Genomic DNA, 19,074 nt, shown 5'->3' with positions numbered 1-19,074 from the left:
CTCGTTCCTTATGCACTGTACTACCTGAGCAACTCTACATGACAGCCCTGCTCACCTCCTAGACATGCCCCTCTCTCCTCCTCCCACCCCAGGTGCCTGGCCCAGAGTGACCTCTGGGTCCTGCCCATTCCCCAGCATCTGTGCAGGTACTGGCAGCCTCTTTGTGGGCCACACCCAGGCAGACACCAGATGTCCCTCTCTGACCCACTATTCTGTGGGCCCAGCATCCCTCCAGGGCCCACCTTGCACCCTAGCACCTGACCAACTGTGTCTGCCTCCCACCCCCGTGCAGGCGCACATGGAGGCTGTGCACGCAGACTGGAAGGAGTACCTGAACCTGCTCATCTGTGAGGAGAGTCACCTCAAGTACATGGAGGACTACCACCAGGTACCCGACCACCTGTGTGGGAGCGCTGAGGACCTGCTGGCCCCCCTGGCCTCGGCTCCAGAAGCTTTGCAGGGGCTCTTTGTGCCCATACTTTTTTTTAATTTTTATTGTGCTTTGAGTGAAAGTTTACAACCAAGTTTACAAACCAAGTTATTCTCTCATACTAGAACTTATATACACCTTGCTATATACTCCTAGCTGATCTCCCTCTAATGAGACAGCACACTCTTTCCCTCCACTCTCTATTTTCGTGTCCATTTGGCCATCTTCTGCCCTCCTCTGCCCTCTCATCTCCTCTCCAGACAGGAGCTCTCCACATAGTCTTATGTGTCTACCTGATCCAAGAAGCTCACTCTTCACCAGTATCATTTTCTATCCCATAGTCCAGTCCAATCCCTGTCTGAAGAGTTGGCTTTGGGAATGGTTCCTGTCTTGGGTGCCCACACTTTTAAAGATGTGAGCGGTCCCCAAGTGTGCTGGTGGGCTCTGTGCATTCTCCCCGGGGGGGTGGGACCTCAGAGTCTGATTCAACCAGTCATCAGGGGTAGGGTAGGGGGAGAAATGTGCATTTTAACAAGAGCTGCAGGTTCTTAGGATTGAGCAGTTTAGGGGAACTTGGACTTGAATGTCTGAGTCCTGCTGGACTATGAGCTTCACAGAGATCCATGTTAAGCTTAGGGCATGAGGGGGCATGGGGATGACTAGGTGATCCAGAATTGATGGCCCTGATGAAAGAATACCAGTTGTGTCAAGTTGATGGCAACCCCATGTGTGTTAGGGTAGAGCTGTGCTCCATAGAGTTTCCAGTGACTGATTTTTTGGAAGTAGATTGCCAGACCTTTCTTCTGAGATTCCTCTGGTTAGACTTGAACCTCCAACATTTTGGTTGGCAGCCAAGTGCATTAACCATTTGCACTGCCTAGGGAATTCGATGGAAGAACAGGCCAGATGACTTTGGAGAACAAAGTGGGAGGCTTGTCTTCCATCTCTTGAGAATTGCAATGGAAGTATCACCTCAAGATGGTGTGGCCTAGCACAGAGAGAGGAACGGGGTAGAGAAGAGAGCCCAAAGCTTACTGGCACAGATGGGAGAACTTGATATGTAGGAGAGGTGGCATCTGGAGGGCTGGTGGGGAGGGCCCACCTGGGCCAGGCCATGTGGGTCAGGTGATTGGGAGGCCCAGCTCCACCTGGGACTGAGTTTGAAGCCATAGCCGGGAGAAGGTCCAGGGGCTTCTAGTGGTTTCCTGCCTGTAACGAGGCCACCTGGTCCCCCCAGTTCCACAAAGACGTGAAAGACACACAGGAACTACTGCAGAAAGTGGACTTGGACCTGAACCAGAAATACAGCCCCGACTTCAAGGACCGTTACCAGATCGAGATGCTGTTACGGGAGCTGGACGTGCGTGATGGGGCTCCCGGTCCCCACTTCAGCCCCCACCTGCCACCCACTCTGCCCCACCCCCTTGAGAGGCTGCGGGTCTCACCCAGCTTCCCCCGCTTTGTCAGGACCAGGAAAAGGCACTGGACAAGTACGAGGATGTGGTACAGGGCCTGCAGCAGCGAGCCCAGCAGGTGGTGCCCCTCAAGTACCGGCGGGAGACACCGCTCAAGCCCATCCCCGTGGAGGCGCTTTGTGACTTTGAGGGTGACCAGGTGAGCCGCTGCCCCACAGTCCCAGACCTGCCATTTTCACGTCACTGGGAAGTCCTGGTGTCACAGTGGTTAAGAGCTTGGCTGCTAACCAAAAAGTTGGCAGTTCGGATCCACCAGCTGCTCCTTGGAAACCCTACGGGGCATTTCTCTGCCCTGTAGGGTCGCTGTGAGTTGGAGTCGACTCAGTGGCAACTGGTTTTGGTTTGGGAAGTCTCAGCAGCAGTATGGCTGCTTCCAGGGCCTCTGGTGATGCTTTCAGCAACCTGTGTACTTGGCCACCGTTGGTGTTTCTCTTGTGGGAGACATGTATGCCCCTCCACCGTATCTGTCCTGGCCTTAGACTCTCCCAGTGTGGCAGCCCCAGCCATTCCACCAGAGTCCCAGGGAAGGCTCTCATTGGCCTGGCCTGAATTATGTGTCTACTCTAAAGCAATCACTGGGGCTGGGACGCAGCTCTCTCGCGGGCCAGCCCTGAGTTATGTGTCTACCCGGAGCTGTCATGGACCGGAATTGGGGCGGGGTGGTTCCCTAAAGGAAAATCGAGGTGGGGTGCTGGGCTGGCAGACCCCACTGATGTCCCTGCCCAAGCCTCTATATGGTGGTGTCTTGAGGTGGGTCTGAGAGGCTAAGACTCCCCAGGTCCAAGATCGAGGGGGCAGGCGAGGAGTTGGGGTGAGCCAAGGCAGGCCTTGCAAGTCTTCTGACGGTGTGGCCCGCTGTGCCCTCCAGGGCCTGATCTCACGGGGCTACAGCTACACCCTACAGAAGAACAACGGGGAGAGCTGGGAGCTCACAGACAGTGCCGGAAACAAGCTGACCGCCCCAGCCATCTGCTTCATGATCCCCCCAACTGACCCTGAGGCCCTGGCTCTGGCTGACAGGTACAGGGGCAAAGGAGGGAGCTGGTGTAGGCTGTCTGCGCCTAGGGGCTTCTTGGGCCCCAGTCATAAGCCGGGGAAACTTGCTTCTGTGGGTGAGGGGTAGGTGGGTGCCGTGACCCCAGCTTGCTCCTCTGCTCTCCCAGCCTGGGCAGCCAGTACTGGAGCGTGCGGCAGAAGGCAGCTGGGAGCAAAAGCGTGCTCCAGCAGCGGCACGAGGTGCTGAAGGCAGAGAACCCTGGAGGTGGGTGCCAGTGACTGGACCACGGCTCTGGGAGGATGGAGGGAGGGGCTGGACCAGGGGCTGTGCAATGGGAGGAATGGCAGGGACAGGGGAGGCTGGGCCAGCCCCTGCCTGGCCTCACGACCCGCTGCGGCCAGCCCCGACCCTGTCTTCCTCCGGCAGATGCCTCTGACTTGCAGGGGCGGCAGCTGCTGGCTGGCTTGGACAAGGTGGCCCGCGACCTGGACCAGCAGGAGAAGGCCATCACGGGCATCCTTCGACCACCGCTGGAGCAGGGCCGGGCTGTGCAGGACAGTGCTGAGCGGGCCAAGGGTCTCGAGGTACCACCCAGCAGGGGCCCAGGCTAGGCCCTGGGGAACTCGGCCGTGGCCCCTTCTCAGCCCTACAAGGGTCTGGGGACATTGATGGCAGGTGCTTGACTTGCCACGTGGCTTGCCTGCCACGTGTAACAACGTGTAACCAGCAGCTCTGTGTTGTGGCAATGGCAGGGCTGTTCCTTCCACCTCTGTAGACTCTGAGAACCCAGGTGGATGGGGACAGTCAGAGTACCTACCTCATAGGGTTGCCACAGATTAGATGAGACCATCAAGTGAACTGCTCAGAATGGTTAAGTGTTCAAGTATCAACCATTGACTGTTGTCATCACTACTGGTAGTCATAGTCCACCTGCATCAGTGTGTCCTGGGGTGCTCATTAAAAACGCAGGCTCCTGGGCCTGCGCCCCAGACACGTCAGCCTCCAGGGCGTGGGCTCAGGCCTCTGCATTTTCACCAAACCTCAACACTGCTCCTGCTATCCCTGAAGCGTGGGGCCCACTGCCCTCTTACCACATGCTGTTCCCCTATTTGTGTCCACCTGGGTACATCTTTGGAGGGACAGAGGGTGGTGGGGGCTGCCCAGGTTGGCTGGCCTGGCCATGCTGACCAGGGGGCTCTGTTCCTCACAGAACATCACCAACGAGCTGCTGCACATCGAGCCTGAGATGGTGCGGAGCACAGCCGAGTGTGAAGCCTTCATCCAGGCCCTCCCGGGCAGTGGCAGTACGCCCCTGCTCAGGACCCGGGTGGACGACACCAATGGCAAATACGAGCGCCTGGCCCAGCTGCTGGACTCAGCCCAGGAGAAGTGGGTGGCAGGCAGGCAATGAGGGCCTGGGATAGCAGGCAGGGGGCCAGGAGGGCACCCCTCAACTCCTGTCCACTGTCCTCAGGGTCGACGTTGCCAACCGCCTGGAAAAGAGCCTGCAGCAGGGCTGGGAGCTGCTGGCCACATATGAGAGTCAGCTGATTCAGGATGACATGGTGCCTGATAGTGGCCATGCCCTGGATGACAAGAGGCAGGAGCTGGCCGTGAGTCGGGGACCACGGGGAGTCCTCCTCTGAGGTGGGGGTGGCTTTTGGGTGTATCCCATCCTACCACCGCCCTTAGAGAAGGGGAAACCAAGGCCCCAAGTTACCACAGCGACAAGTCTCCATTTTGGGAATGCCTAAAACTAAAACCAAACTCACTGCTGTCATGTCAGTTCCAACTCAGTGACCCCATGTGACAGACCAGAACTGCCCCGTAGGGTTTCCTAGGCTGTAGTCTTTATGGGAGCAGGTTGCCAGGTCTTTTCTCCTGAGGAGCAGCTGGTGGGTTTGAACTGCTGACCTTTCAGGTAACAGCTGAGCACTTAACCACTGCGCCACTAGGGCTCCTTTGAGAATTCCTAAGGGTGTCAAATTAGAAGTTGCGAAGTGGAGGTCCACGGCCCAAATCCCAGCGGCTCGTGTGGTCTGTGTGGCCTGTGAAATTTCAGGAGCCCGTCATATTTTGAAATCAAATGTCTGTATAAAATTCCAGGCTTCTGGTGTCTCTTGCTGAGCAGTGGATCTGGCCTGTGCACCCACATGGGAAGTCCACTGAGTGGAGGGGCGGCTGCCTCCCCTGCTGGGGTGTCTGTCCACCAGGCCCTGCACGCACTGGCCTGCCTGCAGCCATTTGAGTCTGTGACCTCTGTGGTGGCCCCTTCCTCAGAACACAGCAGGAATATCACCAGGTTTAAGGAGAGGCCCAGAGGCTTCTGTGGGCCCTTTCTACTCCCAGGCTTGAGTGCCCTCCTGAGCAGAGGTCCCAGCACTTCAGTCAGAGCACTTGCCATGGGCTCCAGGAGCTCTGTCCATAGTGCCCACCTTTCCTCCCTCCTTGCCTGGGCAGGCCATGGCCTCCGAGCTGCAGGCCAAGAAGTCCCTCCTGGGCGAGGCCGAGCAGAACCTGCAGACAGTCAAGCAGTGCTCGAGCTCGCTGGTCAGCCGCTTCCAGGAGCACTGCCCTGACCTCGAGCGGCAGGAGGCTGAGGTTCACAAGCTCAACCAGCGCTTCGACAACCTGCGCCAGCAGATTGACCACAGGTGAGTTGGCCAGAGGATGGGCAGGGGTGGCGCGGACAAGGAAGCAGCCTTGGGCTGAGCTGGTCTGCCTCGAAGCCATGAAGGTAGGAATCCTCCAGGAGCCAGTGACGGCTGTTTGTTTTTTTCTCTAAGTAATTTCCTTTTTGAAGAAAGCAGTATACACAGTAAGACGTTCAAACAGTGAATACCCCCAAGGTAAGGGGGTTATCAGTTTGTGTATCCTCCCAGAAATATTCTGTTTGAGCAAGGATGGATGAATGGATGGATGGGTTGGTGGATGGACAGATAAATAGCACATGACTGACAACATACCGTGTATACTACATCTTGTTACTTTTCCTGTCTTACACGCACTGGCCTCGTGAGTCAGTAAGAATTCCCTCCTCTTGTTTCCTGGAAGAGTATAAGTAGAATCGATAGTCTTTCTTCCTTACGTGCTTGGTAGGATTCACTAGTTAGGCCATCTGGGCCTTCAGTTTTTTGTGTGGGGGAAGGTTTTTAATTACAAATTCAGTCTCTGATAGTACAGGAACATTTGGGTTATCTAATTCTTGTTGAGTTCACTTTGGTAGTTTGTGTCTTTCAAGGAATTTGTCCATTTCATCTAAGTTGTTAAATTTATTGGTATATGGTTGTCACATAACACTCTCACCCTTTTAATGTCTGTAGGATCTGAGGTATTATCCCTTCTCTCTCATTCTTATTACCATCTTTTTGTTGTCATTGTGTCTTCTTTTTCTTTCTGATCAGTCTGTCGGAGGCTTATCAATTTTATTAAGATAATTTCAAAGAACTAGCTTTTGGTTTCAGTCATTTTCCTTTGTTTTCTGCTTCATTGATTTCCACTCTTCATTATTTGCTCCTCTTTTTTAAGGTGGAAACTTAGATGTTGAAATTTTTCTTCTTTTCTAATAAGCATTTTAATGCTATGTATTTCCCTGTAAGCACTGCTTTAGCTGTATCCCCTGAATTCGGATATTTTTATTTTCAGTGAGTTCAAAAGATTTCCTAGCTTTTCCTTGTGATTTCTCCTTTGACCATGAGTTATTTAGACCCTATAGTGTGGGGATCTTTGCAGGTCACTGCTTAGAGGCTAACCTTGTTCTTTACAAAGGCTATGGAGTGCTCCAACTTAGCATTCCATAATTTACTGAATTAGTCGCTTTCTGGTAAATGTTTAGGTTATTTCCAGTTAAATTACCCTTTCTTTTCCTTTTGAAGAAATTAGGACAGCCTCTTTTCAAAGAGGATCTGAGGTGGCTTCTAGTGAGGCACCTGCTGCCTGTGGCAGAGTCCTGAGTGGCTTTTCCTCATGTAGGTCTCAGAGCCTGCAGGATGCCAAGACTGCTTACAACAACTACCGTAGCGGCTATGACCACATGCTTCAGTTCCTGGCCAACATCCCCAGTTACAAGCCCCAAGAGACAGACAGCCTCAGCCAGATGGAGACCAAGCTGAAGAATCAGAAGGTAAGGTGGCTTCTTCTGGTTTGCAGATGTATGGCAGCAAAGGGAAGGGTTAGAGGCCAACAAGCCCTTCTCCATGGAGAAGAGCCACACCCTCAGGAAGTAGAGCAGGCAGTGGTGGCTAACAGCCTTGGTGGGAACAAGACAGAACCTGGCCCAACCGTCCTGCTGGACCTTGGCCCTGCTTGGCTCCCAGCACCTCATTCTCTTTCAGCCTAGAATTGTGCCTATCCACCCCTCCCTCCTTCAGTGTCTAGCACAGGGCCTGACCCAGAGTGGACACTGGGTGAAGGCTGGCTGAGTGAGCCAATGGCACAGAAACACAAGAGTAGCCCTTGTGGGGCGTTGGGGGGAACAAAAAAAAAAAAAACCTGTTTTGTTTTTTTTTTTTTTGAGTCCTGCCTCAGAAGGCAGCAATGCCTTGGGGTTGAGCCCTGGAATCAGATAACCTAGACTGAAAGCCCGGCTCCATCACTCATTAGCCATGTCCCTGTGGGCAAGTTACTTACCCTCACTGTGCCTCAGTTTTCCCGTTCATGAGCTGGAGATAATGATGGTGCTTACCTCATAGGATTATTTGAAGATTGAATGAGATGATTTAAGTAAGATGTTAGAACAGTTAGAACGTGAGTTTATTGGCAAAGGTGATTATCTTCTTGGCCCTTCTTCACAGTGCCTCAGGATTGATTTTTGTAATGAACAAGTAAACACAAGGAAGCCATCAAGTTGATTTCAACTCATAGTGACCCTATAGAACAGAGCAGAACTGCTGCGTAGGGTTTCTAATGCTATGATCTTTATGGGACCAGACTGCCACATCTTTCTCCCACAGAGCAGCTGGTGGGTTCAAACTGCCGACCTTTGGGTTAGCATCCAAGCACTTAACCACTGCGTCACCAGGGTGCCATACTTCACACAAGAGAATAATTTCAGATTCTAAGGAATCCAGCTACTCTGTTGTCTTAGTTATCTACTGCTACTATAACAGAAATACTACACATGGATGGCTTTAAAAAAATTTTTTTCTCACAATTTAGGAGGCTTGAAGTCCAAATTTAGGGTGCTGGCTCTAGAGGAAGGCTTGGCTGTCTTTTGGCTCTGGGAGGAGGTCTCTGTCTCCTCTGAGCTTCTGCTCCTGGGCTGTCTTCATGTGCTTGGATCTCTCTTCCTCCGTTTCTCTCTGCTTACTTGCATTTAATCTGTTTTAAATTTCAAAAGAGATTGACTCGAGATACACCCTGCACTAATCCTGCCTCATTAATGCGACAGAGATGACCCATTCCCAAATGAGACTGTAACCACAGGCATAGAGATTAGGGTTTATAACACACATTTTTAGGGGGCACAATTTAATCCGTAACATCTATCAAGAGGGTTTTTTTGTTTTAATTTTGATTTTTAAAATCTCGTTTGTTTTATAGAACCTGCTAGATGAAATCGCAAGCAAGGAACAGGAAGTAAAGAAAGTCTATGCCAATTCCCAGCAGTACCAGCAGGCTGTAAAGGTGAGACACAAAACTCCAGCCCCAAGCACAACACAACAGGGTACCTCTGTACACCAGGTGAGCTAGGGAGCAGTGCACAGCTCTGGCAGGTTGATGAGTAACTGGTTAGGCTTACACCCTGCTGGTGGCCGTGTAAACAACACAGCCCTTTTGGAAAACAGTATGGTACTAGGCACCAGAGGCCATAAAATGATTTTATACGCTTTGCACCAGTAAACTCCTTGGGGAGATTTACCCTAAAGGAAAAAGTACAAAAGAACAATGCAGGATAAACAAAATCGTTGTAACAGCACTATTTATAATAGCAAACTAGAAACAAAAATATAAAAACAAGCTAGAAATAACCTAAGTGCCCAATAGCATGACACATCCATTGGATGGATTACAAAGTTATCAAACTGATGAACATGAACACGAGGTGGCGGCAACATGAGAAAAGGTGTATGTTTTGATGTTAAGTGAAGAAAGTGGGGTGTCAAAATCTCGGGGAGGAAACACTGGAACAGGTGGTGGGGGAATGGGGACTGTGGGCAGACCTTTTCTTTTTCCGGCCTGCTGCTCCGTGGCATAGCTGTGCTTTGCAGATGCAGTAATGATTTATTGCTCTCCTGGCAGTTAGCAAAGGGTGCAGCTGGGAGAAAGACCTGTGCAGATTACCAGACCAAAACCAAAAAACCAAACCTGTGGCTGTCAAGTTGATTCCAACTCATAGGGACCCTATAGGACAGAGTAGAATCGCCCCATGGGGTTTCTAAGGAGCAGCTGGTGGATTCGAACTGCCGACTTTTTGGTTAGCAGCCAAACTCTTAATGATTGTGCCAGCAGGGTTCCATTTATCAGACCAGCATGGTTTAAAGACTCAGTCCCACATGGCAAAGGCCAGGGCTTGGGTCAGCTGGAAAGGGTATAAGAACGTTCTAGTCTCTTCTCACTTCCTGTCATCTGTCCTCTGGCATGTCTCTCTGTCTCACCCAGGACTACGAATTAGAAGCAGAGAAACTAAGGTCCCTGCTCGACCTGGAGAATGGAAGGAACAGTCACGTGAGCAAGAGAGCCAGGCTCCAGTCTCCGGCCGCCAGAGTAAAGGAAGAGGTGAGCTGTTGGCATCTGGGTGGCGAGACACAGGGCGGGCTGCCTGGTTCCCCAGGGCACTGCCAGCGGGCCTCCAAGATAATGCACAGTAGGGAGACTGGGGTGAGTGCCCTCCCAGGTTGCAAACAGGTTTGGTAAGAGGAAAGAATGATGAGCTCATTCTAGGACGCTGACATTGATAGGCCTACAGTGACAGCCTAGTAGAGGGAGGCATCTGGGCCACAGGGATGGATTTAGGAAGCTCCTGCTTTGGTGCGCCTCATTAAGCACACAGGAGAAGGGCAGATGTTATTCTTCCTATGCACTGAAAATGAAGGTACACGAGAGGCAGAGAAACAGGCTTGGGGTCGCAGGGGCCAAGAGTCAAACTTGGCGCGTCTGACTCTAAATCACTTTTCTCTCCACTCCAGAGACTGGAGTAGAGCTCCAGGTTATCAGTAGGCAAGGAGCTACCCCTCAGCAATAACAACAATCAGATTTTATTAAAACATAGAGCTGTGCTCATTAAAATGGTGATACTGGGCCAGAGAAAGATTAAAACAATGGAACAGTTTAGAGGGTTAGCAAATAAATCCAAATTTTGGGAATTCTGGTATGATAGCAGTGGCATTAAAAATGAATGAGGTATGGTCTGCCTTGAGCATTATGCTCTCTTCAGAACTGCCTGTATGGGATTAAAGCAACAACAGCAACTCAAAAGATTAGAAAGGAAACTTAGGGAGCAATGCTAATGGGGGGGAACAACTCAGAAAAGGAGGGCAAGGATGGTTGTACAACTCGAAGAATGGAATCAGTGTCACTGAATCATACACGTAGAAAGGGTTGAATTGCTGTACATTTTGCTATGTATATTCTCAACGACAAAATTTTTTAAAAATGAGGTAAATATAAATGATTCAATGTATGATTTAGAGACAACAGCACAACTATTTGGAAAATAAAATTATGTTCAAATCTTTATTTTAAATAAGCAGCAGCTAATCCTTCTAGCACCTGAACACCAGATTTTTCAGATGCTGTGTCCAGGCTTTCTAGCTCTTTCCCCAGTAGCCTGTAGACCCGTTTGCTAACTGTGCTCCTAAACACCTTCCCTGCAGGAAGCCTCTCTTGCTGCCAAGTTCACGGAGGTCAGCGCTGTCAACAGACAGAAGTTACAGAATCTGGAGTTCGCTCTCAATCTCCTGAGACAGGTAACCAGTCTCAGCCAGAGATGCCACTGAAACCATTCTCACGAGCTAGGTGAGAAAGAGAAGAATCACTCTGCCTCAGAGACACAGCCTGTGAATTCAGGGGACTGCCACTTGCTGGCGTTTCTGGGCAGTGCCCATGCAGACGCTGGGCTGAGCCACTGCTCCTGTGGACACGGGTGGGTGGTAACTTACATCCTCAAATCAGTAAACATCTGCCAAGTGCCTGGTAAACATTAACTTATTTTTTAAAGTCCATAATGGTTAGGGCAACACTGTTTGTAATAGCAAGAACCTGGAAACACCGCAACATTCCTGAGCAGTGGGCTAGTTCAGTAAATTATGGCCCGTGCTTACAGTGAAAGGCTGCGTAGCCTCGAAGTAACAATGTGGCATTATCTCCATGCACTCAGTGCAGCAGGCAGGGTGCAGCCCAGGAGACCACCGTTTGTGGGGGAGAAGCAAACACAGGGTGCACGTGGACAGCATGCGTGCTGCGTGTGCACAGAAAATGCCTCATCAGGGCCGAGGCGGGAGACTGCTGCACTCCTGAGTTTTCTGTAGCTCTAGCATGTGTACCAGATGCATTTTAGAAACCCAAGCTAGTCATTTTGCCCTTTCCAGAAGTAACCCTAGAATTGGACTGATGTGAGCCAGCACTGGGGAAGTCCTTTGGGACCTTAGGACAGCCAATCTGACCCATTCCCAGGTGTCCCTGATCAGCTCTGACCCGGGGCACGGGCTGCAGGAGAGCCTGGCTTTAACCGTGTGTTGCCTTCTCCATCCCAGCAGCCAGAAGTGGAAGTAACCCATGAGACCCTGCAGGGGAGCAAGCCGGGGTCCAGGGCGGAGGAGATGTGGAAGATTAGGAAAGAGCTGGATGAGGAGACCCAGCGGCGGCAGCAGCTAGAGAGCGAGGTCAAGAGTGCCCAGGAGGAAATCCTGACCCTGCAGAGCCGGGAGCCTCAGGAGTCGGTGGTGAGGAAGGAGGTGCTAAAGAAGGTGCCAGACCCTGCGCTGGAGGAGAGCTTCCAGCAAATGCAGCGTACCCTGGCAGAGGAGCAGCACAAGAACCAGCTGCTGCAAGAGGAGCTGGAGGCGCTGTGGGCTCGGCTTCGGACGCTGGAGCATGAGGCTGAGGATGGTGCGGGGCAGGAGTATGTGGTCAAGGAGGTGCTGCGCATCGAGCCCGACCAGGCCCAGGAGGACGAGGTGCTGCGGCTCCGGGAGGAGCTGGAGGGGCTGCGCAGGCAGAAGGGTATGCGGGAAGCAGAGGTGGCCCTGCTGCGGCAGCGCATCGTGGCCCTGGCTGAGGAGAAGAGTAGGACGCAGGAGAAGGTCATGGAGAAGGCGGTGGTGAAGCTGCAGAATGACCCCCAGCTGGAGGCGGAGTTCCGGCAGCTGCAGGAGGACCAGCAGCGGGAGGGCCAGCTGCGGAAGAAGCAGGAAGAGGAGCTGAGCTTCTTGCAGGACAAGCTGAGGAGGCTGGAGAAGGAGCGGGCTATGGCCGAGGGCAAGATCACTATCAAGGAGGTGCTCAAGGTGGAGAAGGACCTGGCCACTGAGAGGGAGGTCAGCAATCTCAAACGCCAGTACGAGGACGAGGCTGCCAGGGCGCACGCCAACCAGAGGGAGAAGACGGAGCTCCTCCGGAAGATATGGGCCTTGGAGGAAGAGAACGCCAAGGTGGTGGTGCAGGAGAAGGTGCGGGAGATCGTCCGGCCAGACCCCAAGGCCGAGAGCGAGGTGGCCAACCTCCGCTTGGAGCTGGTCGAGCAGGAGAGGAAGTACCGGGGGGCTGAGGAGCAGCTGCAGAGCTACCAGAGCGAGCTGGAGGCACTCCGGAAGCGAGGCCCCCAGGTGGAGGTCAAAGAAGTGACCAAAGAAGTCATCAAGTACAAGACGGACCCTGAAATGGAGCAGGAGCTCCAGCGGCTCAGGGAGGAGATTGTTGACAAGACCAGGCTGATTGAGAGGTGTGACCTGGAGATCTACCAGCTGAAGCAGGAGATCCAGTCCCTGAGACACACAAAGCCCCAGGTGCAGACCAAAGAGGTCATCCAAGAGATCCTTCAGTTCCGGGAAGACCCCCAGACCAAGGAGGAAGTGGAGTCTTTGAGGGCAAAGCTGTCCGAAGAGCAGAAGAAGCAGGTGGACCTCGAGAGGGAGAAGGCTTCACAGGAGGAGAAGATCCAGGAGAAGGAGAAGGAGCTTTCCCAAGTGAGGGAGAAGGTGGTGCAGCAGGAGGTGGTCCAGTATGAGGAGGACCCGGGCTTGCGGGCCGAAGTGAACTCCTTCACCGAGAGCATCGACATCGAGCTCCGGCAGATCGACAACCTCCGTGGGGAGCTACGGCGGCTGCAGCGGCGGCGTGGTGAGCTCGAACGGCAGCTGGAGGAGCTGGAGCGTGAGCGGCAGGCACGCAGGGAGGCCGAGCTGGAGGTGCAGCGCCTGAAGCAGCGGCTGGCTGACCTGGAGAAGGAGGAGGGCGAGGCCCATGAGAAGGTGACCCTCAAGCAGAAGGTGGTCCTGCAGCAGGACCCCCAGCAGGTCCGGGAGCACGCCCTGCTCACGCTCCAGCTGCAGGAGGAGCGGCACCGGCGGCAGGTCCTGGAGAGCGAGCTCGAGACCCTCAGGAAGAAGCTGCTCCACCTGGAGAAGATGGAAGTCAAGGAGAAGGTGATCTTTTCTGAGAGTGTCCAGGTGGAGAAGGGCGACATGGAGCAAGAGATCCAGAAGCTCAAGGGCAGCTTAGAGGAGGAGAGCCGGAGCAAGAGAGAGCTAGACGCTGAGGTGAGCCGGCTGGAGGCCAAGCTGTCTGAGCTGGAATTCCACAACTCCAAGTCATCCAAGGAGCTGGATTTCCTGAGGGAGGAGAACCACAGACTGCAACTTGAGCGGCAGAACCTGCAGCTGGAGACCAGGCGGCTCCAGTCGGAGATCGAAATGGCGGCAGTGGAAACGCGGGACCTGAGAAGCCTGTCGGCAGTGGACGTTGGGCTGAGCCTGAACTCCAGACTGTGGTCCCTGGAGCAAGAGCTGGAGGAACTCAAGAGGCTCTCCAGGGACAAGGATGTCGAGATCGATGAGCTGCAGAAGCGCCTGGTTAACGCAGCTGTCAAGCGGGAGCAGCGGGAGAACCACCTGCGGCGCTCCATCGTGGTCATTGACCCTGACACAGGCCACGAGCTGTCCCCTGAGGAGGCACGCCGGGCAGGCCTTATCGACTGGAGCATGTTTGTGAAGCTCCGGAGCCAGGAGTGTGACTGGGAGGAGATATCGGTGAAGGGCCCCAACGGGGAGTCCTCGGTGATCCACGACAGGAAGTCCGGCAAGAAGTTCTCCATTGAGGAGGCCCTCAAGAGTGGCCGGCTAAGCCCTGCCCAGTATGATCGCTACGTCAACAAGGACATGTCCATCCAGGAGCTGGCCATCCTGGTGTCTGGGCAGAAGTAGGCCTGGCACTTCCACCAGTCTCTTCTCAGTGGCCAACCCTCTCCTACCCAGCACCCTCCTGGGTGTCTCTTCCTCCCTGGCCCCATGTGCCCTCATGCAGCTCCTTCCTCTGTGTGGAGCTGAGCACTGTAGCCATGCCTCACTGCCAGGCTGCTCAGACCACAACTCCGGACTGTGACGCATCCTCAACTGTCACCTGGGAGGTGACCCGCTGCACCCTCCAATGATTTGACAGCTGCAATGCCCTTTTTCCTATCTCCTACACACTCCCTTCAATAGACTCATGTGATGCCTGGAAACAATCTGAAATCTACCAAAGCACAAGCCAAGGCAGGCAAGCCCGCTCCACACGGCTCAGGCCTGGCACACCAGATGGCCCAACTCTATGGCAAAGGGGCCCTCTTCCCACACACCTGTCCCTTCCCCCAGGGACTAGGCCGCCAGGGCCCATACTAGCACTCACACTCCTCCGGGCTTCTGGCCGAGAACCAGCTTTCTGTCAGAGCAGCCTCCTCCGGAGTTACCCTACTTGTGAGGCACAGCTAGACTGCCAGCAAAGGCTGAGAGAGACCAGAACCATGTCTGGCCCTTGAGAGGTGCTAGAGTGGAGGTGAACTGTCAGCTAGATGTCCCTAGAAAACGTACCAGAGATTGTCCTATGGTTCTGAAATTAGAGGATTTTAATAGTGGATTGTGTTGCTGTAGCCCGAGTCTCAGTGCCCTTTAAGTCTTGCTTATCTCACTGGTATTTAGGAATGCAAAAAAGATGATTTTTCACCAAATGAATTTCTGATTTTGTAGAGCATGTACTATGTAAGAAAATGGGAAGCAATGGGGAAGTCTATAGTGTGAAAATAAAAACCTGGTGGCTTGATTCTCATTTAATTGTAAGGCACGTTTTTCCCTCTTTTGCATGTTAAGCATATTCCCCCACACTCCCTTCTTGGCTTTCAGCCACAATGGACATTACATATATACCAGCTCCTGCGGAGGAAAAATTATTTGCAAATACGGTAAAAAGGGAACACGTTTTGGAAAACTTGAAACAATTTATTGAGTTACTTTATACAAGATTAACAATTTCCACACCACCCCATAACACCAACATAACCGCTGCACAAAAGCCACAGCCCTTTCACACCTCAGACAGTGCCAAGGCAGGGCCAAGCAAACCCCTGCAGCCGCCACAGCCCCAGGCCCAGAGCCACCCGCCTTCCATGGTGGCCGGGGCTTACAGTTCTGCCTTGCCGTGGCTGTTTAAGTCATTCACTCTCCTGCTACCACAAATAAAGCATAAAGAAAGAAATCTCATAAACTCCCCATCAAAGAAACGTTTCCCTGAGGCAAGAGGCATCGCTAGATTCCTAAAAACGAGGGTATTCCGCTCCAGCTGCGCGCTGACGGTGCAGGGGAGGAGGGAGGGAGGGAGAGGCTGGACTGCGCCTGGGATGGTTGAGGCACACAAGCCTTGAGAACCCCCACTGCTCAGCTTTCCCTGTGGCTCTGAGCTCAGCAACACAAATCTCTTCTTTGGCTGTTTTGCTACTACCTAAGACTATTCTGTAAACAAACTGGAATCCGAGTTGAAAAAAATATAAAGGAATAAGGAATCTACTTAGCATAATGTGAAATGCAAATTGGTTCTCCCTTGTTAAAAAAAGTCAGAGCAGAGGCCTGGCTGAGTGCAGTAGCAGGCCTGGCTCCCCAGGAGGGAAGCTGGAGCGCCAGCACGTCTGCACGGCGGTGAGTCGCTGAGTACACATCCCCGGGTTCGGATACCACAAGTGGCTATAGTGTGTTCACGCAGGTGTGCGTTCTGAGGCCGCTGCCCACTCTTACCACGCATGACATAACCTAGCTGTAGCAGTCGGCCCTGCACACCTGTGGCGCAGACTGCACAGATGGAGGCCTGCGCCCTGAGACTCCTGGGAAACAGCGCTGCCTGGGCGTGAACACCTGGTGATCTGGAATGACTGTCCTCGTCTTTGACCTACTCTCTGAGATCATCCGCATGTCTTGTCACCCTTCAGGGAACGCACAACTTCACCCCCCGGAGAGCCCCAGGACATCATGGCCCGTGTCTGCAGGACAGATATTTCCCGGGCCTGTGTCTGCAGCTCTGCCTAACAGTGATTTCTAAGGAAACTAAGTGGAATGTCTACCGTGACTTGGAACCCCTTGTCTCCTCTGCCCACCAAGATAGGGCTTTGGGGCTCTGGAATCCACCTATGTGAACTCTGGAAAAACAGCTAGGGCCCTGGCTGAATTGGGAACCAGGTTTTTGGGGCCCACGTGACCTTCTAGTCAGGCTGGCACAGATTATGATGTGCAACCCTAAAAAACTCAAATAAAACTGGTTATGTCTTGACTACAGACATGTCTTCATCTGAGATGCACTCAGGGCTGAGATGGACATGTGGTCTGATTCTGCTCCACCATAAAGGCACTGGGATTATGTCTTCCTACAACATGACACACGATCCACAGTCCCACTCCATCCAATGCATTTCATGGGGACGATGAAAACAGCCAAAAATAAGTGTCTTTAAAAATCCTATCACAATGGTTGAATCTACAAAGATCTTTTCTTTCAAAGAACTTCTCTGTTATGCTCAGAGGAGAGACCGGCCCCCACAGTGAGCACACACCAGGTGTTCTTAGTATCCCTCAAAGGGACAAGGTCATCTCCCAGCTGTGGCTTTAACCCCAGTTTATGTCCTGTGCAGCACATGGCCCGAGGACGGGATGGACACCATGGCTATGCCAGGGATCCTGCTGTGGCCAGAAGGAGCCCTGTCTGGTAGGGCGCCGTGAGGTACTCTGACCAAAGACCAAGGGTAGGGCAGACTGGAAACACAGGTGTGCAAACTCATCTGCCGCACCACTGGAGCTAGTCACAGTGGGCTTCCACAGGGCCCGGCAAGCCCCTCGACGAATGTCCAGCGACACAGCCGTGAAGCCCAGAGCACCAGGTAAGTAAGTGCTTCTTGAGGAACAGACAGCTGCTCCCCTACCTGGAGGCACATCACACGTGCCAAGAAACGCTCCCCTCAGAACTCACGCCTTCTCCAGAAGAAAGCCTGTTTGCAGAAAAGAGTGCAGTCGACGTCCAGTTTCTGAGACCTGTACGTTCAGTTTCCACCCAGACAGACATAAGTTGGTTGAGCCTTTCTGCTGAAGAAGTCACAGTTTCCGTGGTACACTGGGCCCTTTCCCATGAAGCTGAGAGGCATCTGGAAAAGAGTAAGCAAAAACAGGACACACGAGTTTCAGGATCTCGGCTTCTCTTAAGGGCCCCCCTTAAGGTAAGCCAAGGGGATCACTTCTGAAGCAGCAAAAGTTCCTGCATGCTGAGTGTTCTGAGGCTCAAACAAGCCAGAAGGCATCTGACAGTGGTCTTCTGCATGCACTGAGACTTGGAGCAGGCTTCAGCGGGCTGCACGGGACACTGACCAAAGCGAAGGCAGAAGACTGCTGAGTACCATGTTCACAGAGCAGTGACTGGGCGACTCAAGCCGCTCAGTCCCCCAGCTGCAACCACCACCCCATAGCAGGCTGGGCTCTCATGTGAGGCCTGGCTGTCCCAGGAAACTCAAGGTGGCACTCGCCATTCTCTTAACCACCCAAGGCGCCTCAGGCATGTGGAGACAGAGCTGCAAGGGCACTAGCATTGAGAGTCCATGGAGGAAAAAGAGGCAGCAAGCAGACAGCTTTCCACTTAGAGCCACTCGGTTTAATCCTACGACCTGAGCACAGCTGAACACTATATGCTTACTGGGATAATCTCCTTTAGCATCACCACTTTTCTGACAGATAGCCTTTTAATGCCCAGAAGAAAACAGGAAAGAAATGGTACAAGAAAACAATCTCTCATTTTTTTAAACGAAAAATACCACAGACTAACAGCCATGTTTCCAATGGCTCTTCGATTTTCTGTCTTTGAAAAAGTAGTAACGTTCCCAAAAGCAAGCAGAGGCTTCGCAATCTCTAGAACAACAAAACTGCCCACCTAGGTGGCTCTGTAATTCCCTCAGTTATCCTCCGAACGACAGGGGCGGCCTCTAGGGTATGGAGTCAGCCCAGTGCATGTTACTGCTTCTCCAGGGAAAAAAAGAGACTGCAGGCATAGGCTTGGCCCCTCAGTGTGCCTCTCACAAGCAGCAGAACCTCCACCTGGGAGACTCCCACCTGGCGGCAGGCCGAACATCCCAAGGACAGCCTGCCTCCCTCACTACAACACGGGTGCCGAGGAGCCCACGCCACAGGAGAGGCACAAAGGGACTCAAGAGAGTCGAAGGCTGAGCGCTCAGGGCCACTGCCACACTTGCACCTAGGGTTTCTCAGCTCTCATCCTCCCTTCCCGACCCACCCCCCGGCACCACCAGCCCACCAGCGTTACTGGGGGATCCACTTCCTCAAGAGTGGCCCTGCCCTGACCAGTGTAGCCTCCCTGGTCATTTCTAGAGCAGGTCTAGAGTAGTAAGAAGAGCAGGAGGTCAAAACCAAATGCCATGAGGCTTAGCACCAGTCTTGGATGTAGTATACGTGAGAACCAAGGCTCATGGCAAGACAGGCGAATCACTTCACGCAAAGGAGCCAGCTGGGGCAGCTGGGCCGTCTTTCCCCCTGCTCCGCCAGTGTCTGAGAGCCCAGGGCTTTGAGAGGCTCCCGATTTCTCAAGGCCACTGCACCACAAGGAGGAAGGGCAGGAGGTGAGGGAACGCCAGCCACGTCCCTGCCATGCTCTCAGTCTGTGTGGATACAGGTTTTACACCTGAGCTTAATCTGAAGCTGCTCCTCTGGGACCTATCC

The 19,074-nt window shown here is 53.0% G+C and overlaps 2 protein-coding genes across 4 annotated transcripts in view; one reads left to right on the top strand and one right to left on the bottom strand.

The window, feature by feature from the left end:
• The window catches only part of PPL (periplakin), a 53,246-nt gene extending 38,042 nt beyond the window's left edge, over positions 1–15,204 (top strand). Inside the window, exons 9-22 of the mRNA XM_049902620.1 lie at positions 293–388; positions 1,668–1,790; positions 1,898–2,044; positions 2,774–2,925; positions 3,069–3,166; positions 3,329–3,486; positions 4,113–4,291; positions 4,377–4,515; positions 5,363–5,556; positions 6,875–7,025; positions 8,444–8,527; positions 9,503–9,619; positions 10,717–10,809; positions 11,596–15,204. Of these exons, the coding sequence (XP_049758577.1) occupies positions 293–388; positions 1,668–1,790; positions 1,898–2,044; positions 2,774–2,925; positions 3,069–3,166; positions 3,329–3,486; positions 4,113–4,291; positions 4,377–4,515; positions 5,363–5,556; positions 6,875–7,025; positions 8,444–8,527; positions 9,503–9,619; positions 10,717–10,809; positions 11,596–14,262 (4,398 nt within the window). The 3' untranslated portion in view covers positions 14,263–15,204. The remainder of the gene's footprint in view (positions 1–292; positions 389–1,667; positions 1,791–1,897; positions 2,045–2,773; positions 2,926–3,068; positions 3,167–3,328; positions 3,487–4,112; positions 4,292–4,376; positions 4,516–5,362; positions 5,557–6,874; positions 7,026–8,443; positions 8,528–9,502; positions 9,620–10,716; positions 10,810–11,595) is intronic.
• A 127-nt stretch (positions 15,205–15,331) lies between these two features.
• UBN1 (ubinuclein 1) overlaps positions 15,332–19,074 on the bottom strand; it is a 29,863-nt gene continuing 26,120 nt past the window's right edge. For all 3 annotated transcript variants that reach the window (XM_049902621.1, XM_049902623.1, XM_049902622.1), the window contains one exon: positions 15,332–17,495. In XM_049902621.1, the coding sequence (XP_049758578.1) occupies positions 17,446–17,495 (50 nt within the window). In that variant the 3' untranslated portion in view covers positions 15,332–17,445. The remainder of the gene's footprint in view (positions 17,496–19,074) is intronic.

Source organism: Elephas maximus, chromosome 12, assembly GCF_024166365.1.
Source record: "Elephas maximus indicus isolate mEleMax1 chromosome 12, mEleMax1 primary haplotype, whole genome shotgun sequence".
Lineage (NCBI taxonomy): Eukaryota > Metazoa > Chordata > Mammalia > Proboscidea > Elephantidae > Elephas > Elephas maximus.
This window is presented reverse-complemented; position numbering and strand designations above follow the sequence as displayed.